An 18,045-nucleotide genomic window follows, 5' to 3' on the forward strand; every position below is an offset into this window, starting at 1 on the left:
CATACTTAGATGTAGAATTACTTTTAAGTGTGTTTTATACACTGCATCATTCTACTAGAAAAGATCATATTATGTACGAAAGGACATTATTACTCTTGATATTATCGCATTTTAAAGATTTATTTACACTTTAAATTTTTCTGTGGCTCATTATTTTAATAAGGCCCCAAAACAGAGATATCCTGCTCTCAAGGGGTGCTGTCATGATTTCTGTCATGAGGATCTTTGGGGAAAATTTGTAGTAGTGAAGAGAGAAAGAAATCATATGTAGCTCAGGAAGAAGAATCAATCAGGTAATGAACTTCCTTTAAGTTGGGCACAGTTAAGTCATCAGAAGGTGTTGCGATTCATCTGCAAGGACATACCCTGTCCCTACACCAAGGGGATTTATTTTGATGCATCACCAATCTGTTCAGCATCCAAGCAGAGTTGGACAATTTAAAGAAATATGTTCAAATACTCAACTTGGAATGTCCTGTGGGTATCTTTTCATGTAAGTTTTTGAATCACAGCAATTTATCAGTTTGTATGTCAAGATTCAGAACTTGTCATTGTATTTAGAGTATTGATTACTTAATACTTACAAAAAGAAAATTGCAGAAGTAGGCAATAATCGTAAATATAAACAAGAAAACCATTTCATTAACTGAGTGTAACTGATGAAAAAAATATCAGACTAGAAACTGTTTTATTACCCAGTACATTTATTATATGCTCATTATAGAATGAACGCTCTGTGGCCATTGGTCTAAATATTAGAATTATTTGTTTTCCTTCCCTGCATGTGGGTCCTTTAAATCAGTGAGTTAATTTAAAGGGGTAATTATCTTCTGAACTGTCCAGTGAAGCTGTTCTTTTCCTGTCTTCATTCCAGATTTGACAAGTGTTTATTTTAGTATTTTGATCACAAGTGCTTTGAAGTATTTTTTACTTTTTTTTCCAGTCTTTTGCTGTTTACAAAGCATTTCACATGAATGATTTCATATTTGTTTTGACTGAATGACTTCAGTGTTAGAAGTAGAAAGAAATTCTGGACAACTAGAAGTAGTGGACTCTTGCTACTTTTATAATTATAATGGTTCAACTAGTGACATTCAAATATTACCTTAAATATATATGCTGACTATTCATTGTTTTCTTTCCATCTGATAGAAAGATTCTAAATCTTGGATTATTTTTAAAAACTACTGTAATAGTTAAGCATTTAAAATGCTTTTAGCAACTTTCTCTAGAAACAGGTTCAAAGGGTCTCCAGTTATAGTCCTATGATGGAGATATGTTTTATGTGGAGAGAAACAGAAAAGCTTTCTCAACTAAGTGATGTAAAATGTGTGAATACCATTCAAAATGTCATGAATATGGAAAGCTATAAGTAGTGTTGAAGATTTCAAGAAAGAAAACTACCTCATAAACAAAAGTAGTCTGTGACCCAGACCAATGATAGACAATAGAGTTTTATCAACTACATTACATGCCAGTCTGAGGACTACCCAATAGTTACGTAAGAATGTTATTAGAAACATTTCTAGAAAACCTGTACAGATACATGACACATGTAAGATTCTGGGGCTCGTCTGTTTCTTTCATGTGGAATATAATGTCGATAGGTGTCTCTGTTTGTGTAGTGCCCTTTACTGGGCAGCAACATCGTGTTTCCAAGGAGCAGTAACCTCGCTAACCAGTATTTCCTAAACCGTGGCTGTAGAGCACACAAGGAAAGAAAGTGCTGAGCAAAACCAGCTTAAAGGACGATGAAGACAAATCCGGTCCTGTTTTTATTGTTGTTCCAAATGGAAAGGAGCAAAGAATGAAAGATGAAAAGGGATTAAAGGTAAGAAAGCAATAAGACTCCTCAGGAGTTTTTTGCTTGTTTGTTTTGTTTTGTTTTATTATCAAGAATAATATTGCTGGGTGGCCAGATGGCTCGGTTTGTTAGAACGGGAGCTCTGAACAACAGGGTTGCTGGTTTGATTCTCACATGGGCCAGTCATCTGCACCTTCCACAACTAGATTGAAGACAACGAGCTGCCGCTGAGCTTCCAGAGGGGTGGCCGTATGGCTTAGTTGGTTAGAGCGGGAGCTCTCAACAAGGTTGCCGGTTCAATTCCCATATGGGATGGTGGGCTGCGCCTCCTGCAACTAAAGATTGAAAACTGCAACTAGACTGGGAGTTGAGCTGCGCCCTCCACAACTAGAATGAAGGACGACTTGGAGCTGATGGGCCCTGGAAAAACACACTGTTCCCCTATATCCCCCAGTAAAATTTACAAAAAAAAAAAATATATATATATACTAATAATTTTGCTGTCTAAAATTCTTATCATTGTGAAATATCTAATCATTAACTGAATCTTTTGTTTATAAATGATTGTTTCTCTTGTTTCTCTAAGACTACTTTATGGGAGCATTAATTCCTAAAAAATAAACTGTAGAATAGAGCTGTTGCCTCTTGTTCCTCCAAATAGAAATAGAACTTGTTGTTGTTGTTGTTTTAATTTTTAGAATGAAAGAATGGAAATTATTCACTGGTTTTTATCAACGACACATGTGGTAGGCTACTTCGTTTATCCTTCTTGTACCTGATACTTTAAAAGGTACAAGGTGACTATATATGTCTAGTTCAGTCATTTCTCTTTTGATGTTGCTTTGGTTTTATTAGTGTAACAATTTTGTACATATATACATTGTTTTTTACAAACATTAAAGAAGTACAAAAAGTGGAGAGTGTAGCATGAAAAGCATGTCTCCTATTCCAGTATCCCTCCACAGGGAGGCTATTATTAACCATTTTCTGTGTGTGTGTTAGCATTACTCCAGAATTAGTAGTATTCCATACCTGTATAATCATATGTGTATAAATGTATATCCCTTCTTTTGCACAAATGAGAACATGCCATACTTTTTGTTCTGTAGTTTTCTTCTTTTACTAATATTTGAAATATCTTGAGAGAATTCCATATCTGTGTTTATATGTGCATTCTTTTTTTAAAAAAAAAATATTTTATTGGGGAAGGGGAACAGGACTTTATTGGGGAACAGTGTGTGCTTCCAGGACATTTTTTTCCAAGTCAAGTTGTTGTCCTTTCAATCTTAGTTGTGGAGGGTGCCATTCATCTGCAAGTTGTTGTCCTTTCAGTCTTAGTTGTGGAGAGCACAGCTCAGCTTCAGGTCCAGTTGCCATTGCTAGTTGCAGGGGGCGCAGCCCACCATCCATTGCGGGAGTCAAACCGGCAACCTGGTGGTTGAGAGGACGTGCTCCAACCAACTGAGCCATCTGGGAGCTCGGCGGCAGCTCAGCTCAAGGTGCCATGTTCCATCTTAGTTTCAAGGGGCGCTGCCCACCATCCCTTGCAGGACTCAAGGAATCGAACTGGTAACCTTGTGGTTGAGAGCCTGAGCTCCAATCAACTGAGCCATCTGAGAGCTCAGCGGCAGCTCAGCTCAAGGTGCCGTGTTCAATCTTAGTTGCAGGGGGCAGAGCCCACCATTCCTTGTGGGACTCGAGTTGTTGAACCGGCAACCTTGTGGTTGAGAACCCACTGGCCCATGTAGGAATCGAACTGGCAGCCTTCGGAGTTAGGAGCATGGAGCTCCAACAGCCTGAGCTACCGGGCCTGCCCCCGCATTCATTCTTTTTATTGGTACATCATATACATGTACCTTTCCTTATCCCCAACCCACTATGGTAAACATTTAGGTTGCTTCTAGTCTTTCACTATTATAAACTATACTGCCATAAGCATCTTTGAAGGTGTTCTTTATGTACATTTGTGAGTATATCCATATTAAACTCCTAGAATGGTACATACATTTTAAATTTTGATAGGTATTTCAAATATTCCTTTTACTGAAGTCAGCCTAACAGGGTCCACCAAGTTATTCAATAATAAATAGAGCATTGATTTTTCTAGTAAGAATTGCCAAAAATTCTATTCCTAGATGATTTTCAGCGTTAAGCTTCCAGAGATATGAAAGCTTGAGAGTACATTTTCAGTCATATTTCATTACAAATTAATCTTGTTAAGTTTAAAAATATCCTGTTGATTCCTGAAGCTACTTTAAATAGAGTTCTCTACCTCATTTCAGTTGAACACCTTACAGCCCCTTTTCACTGGTTTTTCTTCAGGTGCTGAAGTGGAATTTTACTACTCCACGGGATGAATACATTGAGCAACTAAAGACTCAGATGTCTAGCTGTGTGGCTAAGTGGTTACAAGATGAGATGTTTCACTCAGACTTTCAGCATCATAACAAAGCCCTTGCTGTCATGGTTGATGTAAGTTTGCAATAGATAAATATGCATGTGTCTCATCCATGTGGGAATACTGAACCCTAGGAAATAATCAGAAGTTTGCATTTGAGAAGGAACTGGAATACACCATGTTCTCTATTTTTGGAGTTGTCTTATTATTTGATAGAATAAATGACTGTGTGTTCATAATTTGAGGTCTTAAATGGAGGCTTAAAAATCTATCATTTTCTTTTTGAACTCTAATACAATTTAAGAGGTACTTGCCTAATAGAATTTAAATTTTTATGCAGTCTTGTCGGGGTTTTGTTTTGTTTAAGCACTTGGAGAGTGAAAAAGAGGGTGTCATTGGTTGCCTGGATCTTATCTTGAAGTGGCTTACCCTGCGGTTTTTTGACACCAATACGAGCGTCCTAATGAAAGCCTTAGAATATTTAAAATTACTCTTTACCCTGCTAAGTGAAGAGGAGTATCACCTTACTGAGAACGAAGCATCTTCCTTCATCCCCTATCTCATCCTCAAGGTAATGTGCTTTTCTTGCTCTGGAAGACTGCTCAAGCCTCCAGCTGATCTCATTTCTTATACTTTTATTCCCTCTCCCTTTTCCATTTATTTTAGGATAATACCTTCCACCACTCGTTATTTTAACACCCCTGTTATTTTTAAGATCTAATGATTCATGTGGAGGGAGAACCTTTGCTATTCAGAAAATGCCTCACTGAATCATTATGTTAATTAGGTTGGAGAACCAAAGGATGTCATTCGTAAAGATGTCCGTGCCATCCTGAACCGGATGTGCCTTGTCTACCCAGCCAGCAAGATGTTCCCCTTCATCATGGAAGGAACCAAATCCAAAAACTCAAAACAGAGAGCAGGTGAAGCAACCATTTAAATTGAGGCGGGAGTCTGTGCAGCGGCAACCTCTAAAAGAAATAGTTTATAGATGAGCAAGGAAATGTTATCAGAGTCTTTGTAGTTGATTTTAACCTTCTGATCAGGACTGTGAGAGTGATGAGTTGCACACTGGTGGAGCCACAGTATCAGGTGATACGGGCACCACTCAGTACCACCCTGGTGACAAAATCAAGTGCACAGGGGCCATCTGACTCACAGGCATCCCTTCCTCCCAGAAGCACTTTCTTTAACACCATTGTTTCCTTGTGTTAAAACACAAGAAGGGAAAATTCTAGGCAGAGCCGGAGTAAGATTTTAGTCCTTAATTTATGCTAAGGGACATGTATCTAGTAAAGATAAGATCTCTATGTCAAATGTGTATTGAGTCTCGTTAACTGAGCTTTTCTCCCCTGGCAGAGTGCCTGGAAGAACTGGGGTGTCTGGTCGAGTCCTATGGTATGAATGTTTGCCAACCAACCCCAGGGAAAGCTTTAAAGGAGATAGCAATTCACATAGGAGACCGTGACAACGCCGTGCGCAATGCTGCCCTCAACACCATCGTCACCGTGTACAATGTCCACGGGGATCAGGTGTTCAAACTGATTGGAACTGTAAGTGACTTTTCTTGGAACATCATGAGCAGGTAGTGAATTGACTTCAAGGTCAGTTCAGGGTCCGTTTTCATGCCATTTCAACTCTAGCTGAGTTTTTACCACTTTTTATTAAACTCAACCTACCGGTGTGTCCTAGAATCCTGATAAACCCTGAAGGATGTCTCTGATTATTGTAGGACAGTTAGGCTGTGTTTTACTGGACATCATTTTCTTTGCTGAGCATTCTACTTTTAGCAGTTTGCTTTTAGAATTGAGAGCTACTTTTGAATCAAGACATCTGAGCTCGTCTGAGATTTAAATTCTAAGTGCACTTAGTTTTTTGTGAACAAGCACTCACTTGTGTATAATGTGATGCTGGTACCTGTCAGAGCAAGAGTCTCTGGGCGTATTAGGTCCTGCGTCCAACTCCTTACTTCCTGCGAGCCAGTCATGGTGTGCCTGGACCTCAGTCCTTCACTCCAGTTACCTCTTAGCATCACACATATTTACACTGTGCTTACATAGTTTTACTTGTATTAGTCTAATGAAATCCTCACTACAGGCCAGTGAAGAAAATAAAGCAGATGAGAATTTTACAGATGACCGAATGTGAAGCTTCTTACCCATTAGTCACACAGCAAAAATAAGGACGCTTCATTTATTTTTTGACCTTTTTATTTGTAGTTATTAATAGCCTTTCCTTTTGTATCCTTTCCTTCTTTCATATGGTTTCTTATTATATAACAATGCAGGTTTTAACAGTAGTTGATTTAAAAATGTAGATAGTGTTTTGAAATTAAATTTATCCTAACATAGTCAATTGTTTGCTTTGATATGAAAATGGATATTAATGCTTGAGTCCTCCACTTAATCAGGTTTTTTATTTTCTCATATTATAATAGAGGGGTATGCTAATAATTGAATTTGGCCTCTTTTACAGCTTTCTGAGAAGGATATGAGCATGCTCGAGGAAAGGATTAAGCGGTCAGCAAAGAGGCCTGCTGCTGCACCAGTAAAACAGGTGGAAGAGAAACCTCAGCGCACACAGAGCATAAGCTCCAATGCCAACATGCTACGCAAGGGACCAGCTGAAGACATGTCTTCGAAGCTCAAGTATGTAGATGCAGACAGTCTGAGGGCATCTCTGTGGACTTTGCCTTGTGTGCTCAGAGCTTATGCTGTAACATAACCTTGCGTTCTTGTAACCATTGTCATGCATGACAAAGTGGGTAAATGTCTTGTAACCAAATGTTTAATCCTTCAGTCTCATTGTCTATGTCTTTGTCTCAAAACCACTTCTTAATAGTCTTGTGCCTTCTTTCACTGCTTTTCCGTGGACAGAATTATGTATCGCACTTATAGGATGTAAGTACTGCCTGCTAATTTCTCATTAGCAGGGCTCTTATATCTTTCTAACTTCTGACTTGGATTCATCCCCTCTGGAGGGTGATTGGCTTAGAGTTTATAACCAGAGTAGAGAGTGTCCATAAGTATCCCACGAATCCAGCCTTTCACGCAAGTCCACTGGCTAGCAGAAGTGGCAACTCAATGCCGTGTGGCTAAAATATTGGTTACCTTTCTTTCTTCCTTATGTTATATATTTGGCCATGCTCAGGTTCCTGTTCTTTAGATAAGGCTAAGTAAAATGCATGCAACCCAGAATTAGCTTAGGGACTCAAAATACTACCTTTTAAGCAAGACAGCTCTGTTTTGGGTTGTATCATGAGTATATTTTGAGCAATTTGAATTTGGAAACTTTAAATACCTATTACTTGGATATAATTCTGGCCCCAACCTGACAAGAGTGAATATTCCTAAACAGAGGTGACTGTCCCTCAAGTATAAAAAGCACTGAATACTGCGTGAAATGATGCTTATGATTCGCAACACTTAAACACTGATTTATTTGGTAGAAAAGAACCAGCCAGTCCAGATTTTTCTTAAATTTTTGCCCAGAAGTAGAGCTTTGAGTCAATATAAGTGTACTTTACTAATTATTTCCTGCCCCATCTGGAATAGCAGTACAAGGTTTGTTGACTTTAGTGAACTAGAGAGAATACTTGTAATTTGGCAGGGGCTATAAATGGAAATTAAAGTTATTCGTGAACCAGTGTTGTGGCCCATTGAAGGCACTTGTTAACCTCAAATATTTAAATCAGTCAGGGGGGCTGAAACCAGAAGTTGAATGTCTGTCTGGAACCTTTGGGGCAGCTGGCAGTGCTATTCCTGCCTTTTGGTGGAGACGTCTCTTTAGTTCAGGAGCTTCTTTTTGCTCCCCTCAGCCAAGCTCGAAGCATGAGTGGGCATCCAGAGGCAGCCCAGATGGTGCGCCGAGAATTTCAGCTGGATCTAGATGAGATTGAGAATGACAATGGTACAGTCCGATGTGAAATGCCAGAACTTGTTCAGCACAAACTGGATGACATTTTTGAACCGGTCCTTATTCCTGAACCCAAGTAAGTTCACCTCTTTGATTTTGAGGCTAAGCAGTTCATGATCATGGAGTTTAAATGTGAAGAGACCTCTCTGTGCAATTAGAACTTTCTAGAACTGATTAGTACCTAGATGATAGCAGTTCTTTACTAAGACCTGGATCTCGTGGGGAATTGCATAATTCCAGCTCACTGGGCTATCTTGTAATAAAGATTGAATGTTTTCCCTTTGCTCTGCTCTCTAGGATCCGGGCTGTTTCTCCACACTTTGATGACATGCACAGTAATACAGCATCCACAATCAATTTCATTATCTCCCAAGTAGCCAGTGGTGACATCAACACGAGCATCCAAGCATTGACGCAGGTAATGAGGGTGTTACCCATGACAGTTCTTCCACTAGTGTATGTAAAAGTTGTAAGAGTGATGGTTGCACACTGGTCGCAGTATTAACGGAGGCAGGCAGTGTTCAGTACCGGCCCGATGAGCAAAGTGCACAGGTCCCACTCAGGCATCGCTTGCCTCCCAGGATACAGCTCTACAGAGCCTTGGTCTTTATCATCGCGTTCATTCACCGGAGGCTGGAGATAGAGCAGCGAGTAAGTAGGGACCACCTCCCACGGAACTTACTTAGATTTTAGTGGACAGAGACAAATAAGTAAGCCAGAAAATATCAGATAATAGTAACTAACTATATCAGATAATAGTAAGTATAACTCAAATGGGGTGATTGGAAAGAGGAACTGAGTAGTTACTGAGGTTGGTGGTCAGGGGTTTGAGCAGAGGGAGTAGCTAGTGTATAGAGGCTCTAGGATAGAAATGAGCTTGGCACGTAAAAGGAAGCAATACAAGGCCCATGTGCCCCAGTGGGCAGCAGGGAGAATGGTATAGAATGAGACCAGATCATGTAGGGCTTTAAAAGCCCTAGAGTAAGTTGTTTGGATTTTATTTTAAGTGTGATGGGACACTAGTAGATAATTTTAAGTAAAGAGCTACATGTTTTTTAAAAATCATTCCCTTCTTCCTCTGCTTCCCTTCCCTAACAGTCTAGTCCTAAAGCCTATAGGTGGGTAGAGCAAGGTAAGCATCTACCTTGTGGCAAGGGACTGGGAGTGGGGCCATAGGGCCCAATGTGAGTCTCAGAGCCCCAGCCTTGTGAGGAGGGTGTTACACAGGCGGGATGATGCAGAGTTGGGATCAGAGCCTGGGCAGGATGAAAAGGATGCCCATGCAGGCAGCTGGTCTGGCATGGTAGTAGGACCCAAGGCAAGATGAGGAGGACATCCACATGTGTCGTGGGCCAGGGCAGTGAGCAGGTGGCTCAGAATGGGGAGTCAGAGCCGAAGCTGAAGTCAGCGTCTGCAAGGGAGAGGGGCTGCTGGCAGAGGTGAGAGGTTGGTTATATTCAAAGGGATTGATTAAGGACAACAGGAGCTATCTACTACTTTCAGAGGGAGTGAATACAAGTACGGGAGCAACACAGATAGAGGGAACTCTGGTATTGGACTAGAATTAGATGTGTCAGTATGAGTTCATGGTTTTCAATATGTAGATATAGAAATAAATACCGATGTGGGTGTATGTATGTGGTATAAATGTATATCACAGATAACATAACATGTATTCCCTAGCTCTTCACTGAGAGGACCTGGCAACAGCAGTACCCCAGCAGCAAGGAGGACCCTCAAATCTTGTCTTCTATATACCATTTTCTACTAAAAGGAATGAGAGCTCCCTGGAGAGAAGTGATTGATTCCAGGGTTAAATCAGGAAAAATACCAGATGATCCTGAAACATCTTGTTGTGCCAGAGAGCAAAGATAGGCTCAGAGAACGACAGGGACATGTCAGAGGTATCCAGAAGCCAACTACAACACACTCCTGGTGTGGATGGGGGCAGTTTCAGCATCAAAATAAATAAGATAGTGATGACTTACAACCCAACAAATGGAACAAAAGTCAGGAATAAATTTTATTCCATTTGTTGGGTTGTAAGTCATCACTATCTTATTTATTGGAAAATATGGAATAAATTTATTGGATTCAAGAAAATTTAATAAAATAGGAATCCACAAATCCATGCACATATAAATTAAAAATTTGAAGAGAAATGGGGTATTTACGTAGTTTCATAGTATCTCCCCACAAAATGCAAATGACAAATATACAAAAAGTAGCCAAAAAAATACAAAACACAGAGAGTAATTTGACAGTGCAAAAGCCTAGCAGACACCACCTTAATCTGGTGATCAAAATGAACATTAACAATGTGCCACCTGATAGGATCCAGTGAGAATTCAGCATCACTTTGCTGACATTCCTAATGTCATCTAATCATGAGGAGACATCAAACAAACGTTAATTGGATATTTTATGAAGTGTCAAGGTCAAGAAAATCAAGGAAAGACTGAGGACTGGTCTAGACTGAAGAGAGACTAAGAGACACGACAAATGCACCTCATGATTCTAGACTGGCTTTAGCTATAAATAACAGGGCCGTTGGAGAAAATGGAATGGGGCTTGAGGATTAGATGGCAGTCATGTCAGTACTAATTTCCTGATTTTGATTGTTGTGATTGTGAAGGAGAATGTCCTTGTTATGAAGAACACACACTGAAGTATCGGGAGCAGAAAGCATCAGACTGACAGCTTACTCTCCAGTGACACAGGACAAAAAAAGTACCTTTATTATGCTTCCAACATTTCTATAATGTTTGAACTTTGTTTTTATTAAGGAAAAAGTCACTCTGGCCACTCTTTAGAGACCAGATTGTAGGCAGGCAAGAGTGGATTCTGAGAGATCTGTCAGGAAGCTGTGATTGAAATTCATATGAGAAATAATATCATGTGCAGTAGGATGATCGTGGTGGAGAGGATGTAGAGTGGGGGGTTTCAGGGTATCTTTCAGAGGTTGCGGCGGTCCACAGCACTTGGTGATAGATTGGATATGAAACGTGAGAGAAGAGAGAGATCCAGAGCAGCTCCTTAATTTTTGGCGTGAGCAGCTGGGTGGTGCTTTGTACTGAGATGGAGAAGGCTGGGGAAAGGGCAGTCTTGAGAAGTTGGAAATCAAGAGCTATGTCTTTGCTTTGTTAAGTTTGAGTAACCCACTAGACATCCCCATGAATCATGACAGACGGTTAGAAATAGAAAGGCAGAATTGGGAATTTTAGCACGAGATTTTTGCTGTTGTTTAAGTCTCCTCTTAACAGTTTTAATATGGGCGGGGGGGGGGACAATTGATGGGATTCTGGAAAATAGTGACTTGAATGCATACCATCCCTTGTTGCCTGCCTGTATCAACTTCAGTCCAAACCCATCTGCCTTTTCTGAGCAGAGGAGCTGCTGGGTCAAGTAGGTAGCGCCTGAAGTATATACACAAGCCTCAAGTCCATCTTGAGGCTTTTTCCCATATGGCTCTAAAGAGAGTCTGAGGTTCTACAGTGCAGAGCCCAGGGAACAGGATCAGAATCCTGGAGAGCAATCACTCCTCGTCTGTGGAGATCAGTAGGTCTCCTAAAGAAGGGGCAACAGTGTCCTATGTGAGTGTTAATGGGAGGACCTGGTGTTCTTCCTAGCCCCAAGGAACTCCAGGGAGCTGGACAAAAAGGCCAAATTCACTATCTGAGACTGGCAAGTCTCTGGTGTTTGTACTTCCAGAGAACGAAGAGCAGAAATGGCTGCTCTTGGTGCTTTGCCATATGACTGATAGTTTGCCAAGTGGTATATCAAAAATCTACAAGGGCAGAAACTGCTATGTTTCCCATTCTCAGATTGCCATTGTTGAGGTTTGTCGAAAGATGGACCCGAGAGTGAATTCTGGACAGATAAAGAATAATAACTTAACACACCTTAGGGGACCCAGTAGCTGGGAGGAAAAGTAAAATAACCAGAACAGGAGTGTTATGGGAAAATAAAACTGCTGAAGGAGACTAGATGACCACAAGAGGAGGGGAGTGAGGTATAGAAAGAGTACTTAAGGTGAATTTATACACAAAGATTCTTCCAAGCAAAAAATCATAGTTGTAGAATGTTAAAATTTAGTAGATGGACTGACGGAGAGAGTGATCACTGCAGAAACCAAATTAGTGGTCTGAATGACAAGGGTGACAAGACCGTTCAGTGGGGAAAGGACACTCTTTTCAACAAATGATGCTGTTTATCCACATGCAGAATGAAACTGGACCCTTCCATACAAAAATTAACTCAGAATAGATCAAAGACATAAATATAAGCACTAAAACTATAAAGCTCTTAGAAGAAAACATGGGGGAAATCTTCATCATATTGAATTTGGTGGTGATTTGGATATGACACCAAAAGCACAGCCAACAACAACAACAACAAAGTTAAGTTGAACCTCATCAGAGTTAAAGTTTTGTGCATCAAAGGACATTATTACAAGAGTGACAAGCCACTCTACATAATGAGAGGAAATATATGCAAATCATATATCTGATAACAGATTAATATTCAGAATACATAAAGAACTCCTACAATTCAACGACTAGATAAACAAAAATGGGCAAAGGACTTGAATAGACATTTCTCCAAAGAAGATACTCCAATGGCCAGTAAGCACATGAAAAGATGTTCACCATTAGTTGTTAGGGAAATGCAGATCAAAACCACAATGAGATACCACTTCATACTCATTAGGATTTTTTTTTAAATGAGAAATAACAAGTGTTGGCGAGGATGTCGATAAACTGGAGCCTGTGTGCATCACTGGTGGAAACATAATATGGTGCAGCCACTGTGGAAACCAGTTCAGCTGTTCCTCAAAACATTAAACAGAATTACAGTAAGATCCCCAAACCACTCCTAGAAAGCAGAGACTCAAACAGATACTTGTGCACCAATGTTCATAGCAGCATTATTCACAGTAACCAAAAGGTAGAAACAATCCAAGTGTCCATCAGCAGATAAATGGATAGATAAAACTATGGTGTGTGTGTGTGTGTAAAATGGAATATTGCCCAGCCATGAAGAGGAATGACATTCTAATACATGCTACAACATGGATGGACCTTGACAACATTCTAAGTAAAATAAATTCAGGCATAAAGGGACAAATATTGTATGATTCAACTTACATGAGGTACCTAGGATAGTCAAATACATGGAGACAAAATAGAATAGAGGTTACCAGGGGTTGGGGGAAAGAAGAATAGGGAGTTATTTAATGGGTACAAAGTTTGTTTGGGATGATGAAAAAGTTATGGAAATAGATAGTGATGATGGTTATGCAACATTGTGAATGTATTTAATGTTATTGGATTGTACACTTAAAAATGGTTAAAATGTAACGTCTATATATACAATGTCAGAGAGGTAGTAGACTTGGAGCGGGTGATTATCACATTGTGAGGGGTGTAAATGTCTAATTATGTTGTTTTGTACTCCTGAAACTAATATAAAATTTTTTTAATGGTTAAAATTATAAATTTTATGTTATATATATTTTACCATAATAAAAAAATTAAGAGAAAACCCTCAGCAACAAAATGTTAAGTACCTAGGAATAAATCAAGCAGTGTATATTTAAGACCTTTACAAAGACAATTATAAAGTTTTATTGAATGAGATTAGAGAATTTCCAAATGAATGGAAGTATACTACCGTGTTTCCCTGAAAATTTAAGACCTAGCTGACCTTATATTAATTTTTGCTCCAAAAGACGCATTACAGCTGATGGCCCGGCTTGGTCTTATTTCCGGGGAAACACAGTAAGAGAATGATTGAGTAAATTTTGGTATGTGCATATGTGGACTATGGTGAGCCTTTAAAAATAAAACTACAGGCGTACCTCAGAGCTGTTGTGGGTTCAGTTCCAGACCACTGCAAGAAAGTGGGTATCAAAATAAAGCAAATTGTAATCTTTTTTGCTAGTAGAGGGTCTTGCCTTCAATTGTAAAACATGCAGCATCTGTGAAGTGCCATAAAACAAGATGTTCCCATATTCCTTTAACTTTAGGGATTTTCATAATTTTCTGTTGAGTTAGAAAAGCTAGATGCAGAGTATGTACATCTACTCTAATCTTCTTATAGAATAAGCAGTGCCTGAAGCCATGTATATGTGCATAATGATTGTATATGATTCTGTGAACATGAAAGAATTATACCAAGTTGTTAAATGTTAATTCCTTTGGAAAAAGGTGTAAGCCGCCCCCCCCAAAAAAAAGGGTAGTATTTTTTATTTTATGGTGCTCGTGTTGAAACAGCATTGTTAAATAGTCCCAGTTATGTAAAATCGTATGTGCTTATGTATGGGGTCTACATGTATAGAGGTAAATGAAAGCAGCATCACTGGCTTCCTCAACACCAGGGGGCACCATTTGCATTGTAGTCTGTATAGATAGTGCCCCCTGGAGCTGTGCAGTGTGGTAGTCCTGCATGAAAGGATGGTCGCTGAAGACTGACATGATTGTCTCAGGGTGTTATTTAGGTAATCATAAAGATCTTTTTACAGTAGTGAACAGGAAATACATGTGTTTCCCATAGTACTATTTTACCATTAGTAACAACCCGTGTACCAAAGCAGAAAGAACACTGGATGTGGATGTGGGAAACTTGAGTTTTGAATTTGGACTAAGTAGTCTGATCTTTCCGAGCCTCACTTTTCTCATCTGGTAAATAGAGATCTTACTCTCAGCCCTGTCCACCTTTCAGAGCTGTTGGAATGATCAAATGAGATAACGGGTATAAAAACACTCTTTAAAATTAATAGACATTTAAACATAGGGATTATTATTCTCTGAACTAGACAGTGAGACTCTTAGAATAGGAGCTGCAACTAATGCACCCAACAATATCTTGCTCAGTAAGTATTCATTGAATAATTGACTCTCTAAGGCTAGTTCTTTATATGTAAAATGACTGGGGTTTTTAAAGGTTAACATATTGGAAATGCTTTGCTAATAAATGATACAGAGACATCTTTGTGGTATCTTCCTGCTACTTAGAAGTATGAAGCTTGTAAAACACATCTTGGATTTTTGTTATCAGATCGACGAGGTCCTGAGACAGGAAGACAAAGCCGAGGCTATGTCGGGCCATATTGATCAGTTTCTGATAGCCACGTTCATGCAGCTAAGACTCATCTACAACACACACATGGCAGATGAGAAATTGGACAAGGATGAGATCATCAAGTTGTATAGCTGTATCATTGGCAACATGATTTCGGTGAGGACACCTCTGCAGAGTACGACCTTCTCTTCAGTGTCTCATCCCGCCCCGGTTCTAAACCTTGAGTCAGTGTAAATGTCCCAGCGGCATCCTGTGTCACTTGTAGAAATGTACATGCATGCTACTGACTACTTCCATTGGATGCTGGGCGACACTCCAGCTTACAGTTATTGTTAGGATAGAAAGTAGAATGCTTACATACGACCTAGAATTCTGCATCCTTCCAGTTTCTTCTTTACGCGTGTTGGGCCCTGGCTGGCTTTTCACATATAACTGCTTACATTAAAAATACTTCTATCATAGGAAGGAAACACACAAATTAATTATGGCTATTATTGGAGTTTTAGGGGAATGTGGTGATTTTTAATTTTCCTAATAATCTGAATTTTTAAAAATACAATATAATTGTTTACTAGAATCTTCCTTGCTCTGTGTATTGAGCTTCGTACCTCTCTAACACAATTATGACTGGACAGCTGTTCCAGATAGAGAGCCTCGCCCGGGAAGCCTCCACTGGAGTACTGAAAGACCTGATGCATGGCCTCATCACCTTGATGCTGGATTCTCGAATCGAAGATCTGGAGGAAGGACAACAGGTGATCCGCTCTGTGAACCTCTTGGTGGTGAAGGTTCTGGAGAAGTCAGACCAGACCAACATCCTGAGGTATATCTCGACTCTCAGCACTACCGCCTAGAACTGCCTCTCTGTCTGCCCATGGAAACCAGAAGGCACTAGACCAGTTGTAATTTTAGGTTTGCCTATTAAGTCGATTTACTACTTTTTTTTCAAGAACCAAAGGTATTCCAACCTGGATAGCAACTAAAACTGGCATCAACTCAGTAAGCCAGCCAGTATCATGAGTTTTCTAGAACAGGGCTGTCAAGTTTGTCAGTTACCCCCTCTCTCATGTACATTTCTTTCTTTCTCAGCTACCAGTGACAATGAAAAGTAGTGACAAGCTTCACTATTTACCAAGCAGTAATTTATGAAGCTTAAATTGTTAAAGTTTATTTTCTTAATAACTAAATGTCACGTAACCTCAAAGACAGTTCTTGATCCATGAGCTCTGTCTCAATTTATTAAATGGATAGAAAATACTTGCACTTGGCCTTTTAGTTACTGATTTTATTTGGAATGCAGGTTTGAAACTTAATGCCATTGTGTTGGATTTTTGTTTTTCTAGTGCCCTACTTGTTTTGCTCCAAGACAGCCTGCTAGCAACAGCCAGTTCTCCCAAATTCTCAGAACTTGTTATGAAGGTGAAGTTGAAATAATTTGATCTCTTTTCTTTCAAAGATGCAAAACTTTATTAAAGTGTGGGGAGAGAAGAAGTGGAATTAAGACATAAACTCAACCAAAACACGTCTGAAAAATATAGTTGGTCTCTATTTTCCCTTCCTCTGATTTATACCCCTAGCTCAGGCCTAAATAATTCCTGGCCTCAAACAGTGAAAAGAGCTATTTTGTAAATATCTCACCAATTCTCCTGGAATCAAAAGAAGTTTCATTTCCTTTTGGGAAAAAAATATAGATAGCCCTAGAATATTTTGGCTTTGTGGAAGAACCCCAAATGAACATTTCTGTAACATTATAACACTGTCATTACACTGTAGCAGTGTAAAACATTTTGTCTCCTGGGGTTAGATTTGGGTAAGCAGTGTGAACTACTCTACTCTTACATACTCTACTCAAGCAAACCCAAGACAGAATTTCCATGTTTTATTAAGGCCCCTCTCTCTAGGTAGTGGGAAGGAGGAATGGAGATGAGTAGGTGGATGACTCGTCACACTTTAGCCAGTGCCATGCTTGAAGGGAGTAAAATTGTTCATTTTTAGCAGCCACGCTTCAAAGATACGAGGCGCCGCTTTTATACCCCTGAGCATCTTTTAGAAATGATCCCAGAACTTAAGATGAATGGTGACAGAAATTATCCTCATTCTCGTCATTCCCTCTAACTTTTGTTTCTTTGTTCAATAGTGTCTCTGGAGAATGGTTCGACTATTGCCTGATACCATCAACAGCATTAATTTGGACAGAATTCTTCTGGATATACACATTTTCATGAAGGTCTTCCCCAAAGAGAAACTGAAGCAATGCAAAAGTGAATTTCCCATAAGGACCTTAAAGACGTTGCTGCACACTTTATGCAAGTTAAAAGGGCCTAAGGTGAGTGAGAACAGCAACCAGTCCCTGAGGGCGTTTCGGAGAAGGTCATGGAAATGGGGTTGCTGCCATTTGAATGTGCATGTGTCTCCCTCAGATCCTAGACCACCTAACAATGATTGACAATAAGAATGAGTCTGAGCTGGAGGCCCACCTCTGCCGGATGATGAAGCACAGCATGGACCAGACTGGGAGCAAGTCTGATAAGGAAACAGAAAAGGGAGCATCTCGAATTGTGAGTGTCCCGACTTGAAAGATTGAGGGAAGTGGGGTTGTGTGGGAACGATCTTGTTGGAGGCCATGGAGCCTGTCTCAGGTGTAAGGTGAAGGTTGGGGATTGATCCTGTCCCTCCCCTGCTGTGCTGCTGTAACAGTTTCCACCGTGAACATTTCAAATATAAATGTTTACAGCCGTGTGCTTCCTGGTCCCTAAGAAAGGTTTGTGTGTCTGTGCCTAAGGCACTGGTCATCAGATACGTCCACGGTGAGCTCTGTTTAATCAGGGAGAAATGGGTCAGGGCC

At 39.9% G+C, this 18,045-nt stretch overlaps 1 protein-coding gene across 5 annotated transcripts in view; it reads left to right on the plus strand.

Annotated features, from left to right (window-relative positions):
* The window catches only part of CKAP5 (cytoskeleton associated protein 5), an 86,617-nt gene that overhangs the window by 64,264 nt on the left and 4,308 nt on the right, over window positions 1-18,045 (plus strand). For all 5 annotated transcript variants that reach the window (XM_081064349.1, XM_081064353.1, XM_081064350.1 and 2 more), the window contains exons 28-40: window positions 1,706-1,831; window positions 4,127-4,276; window positions 4,570-4,773; window positions 4,990-5,125; window positions 5,562-5,755; window positions 6,678-6,850; window positions 8,020-8,193; window positions 8,415-8,535; window positions 15,177-15,356; window positions 15,836-16,023; window positions 16,544-16,619; window positions 17,338-17,526; window positions 17,621-17,758. In XM_081064349.1, the coding sequence (XP_080920475.1) occupies window positions 1,706-1,831; window positions 4,127-4,276; window positions 4,570-4,773; window positions 4,990-5,125; window positions 5,562-5,755; window positions 6,678-6,850; window positions 8,020-8,193; window positions 8,415-8,535; window positions 15,177-15,356; window positions 15,836-16,023; window positions 16,544-16,619; window positions 17,338-17,526; window positions 17,621-17,758 (2,049 nt within the window). The remainder of the gene's footprint in view (window positions 1-1,705; window positions 1,832-4,126; window positions 4,277-4,569; window positions 4,774-4,989; window positions 5,126-5,561; window positions 5,756-6,677; window positions 6,851-8,019; window positions 8,194-8,414; window positions 8,536-15,176; window positions 15,357-15,835; window positions 16,024-16,543; window positions 16,620-17,337; window positions 17,527-17,620; window positions 17,759-18,045) is intronic.

The sequence above is a fragment of the Rhinolophus hipposideros genome, assembly GCF_964194185.1.
Source record: "Rhinolophus hipposideros genome assembly, chromosome: 10".
NCBI classification, from domain to species: domain Eukaryota; kingdom Metazoa; phylum Chordata; class Mammalia; order Chiroptera; family Rhinolophidae; genus Rhinolophus; species Rhinolophus hipposideros.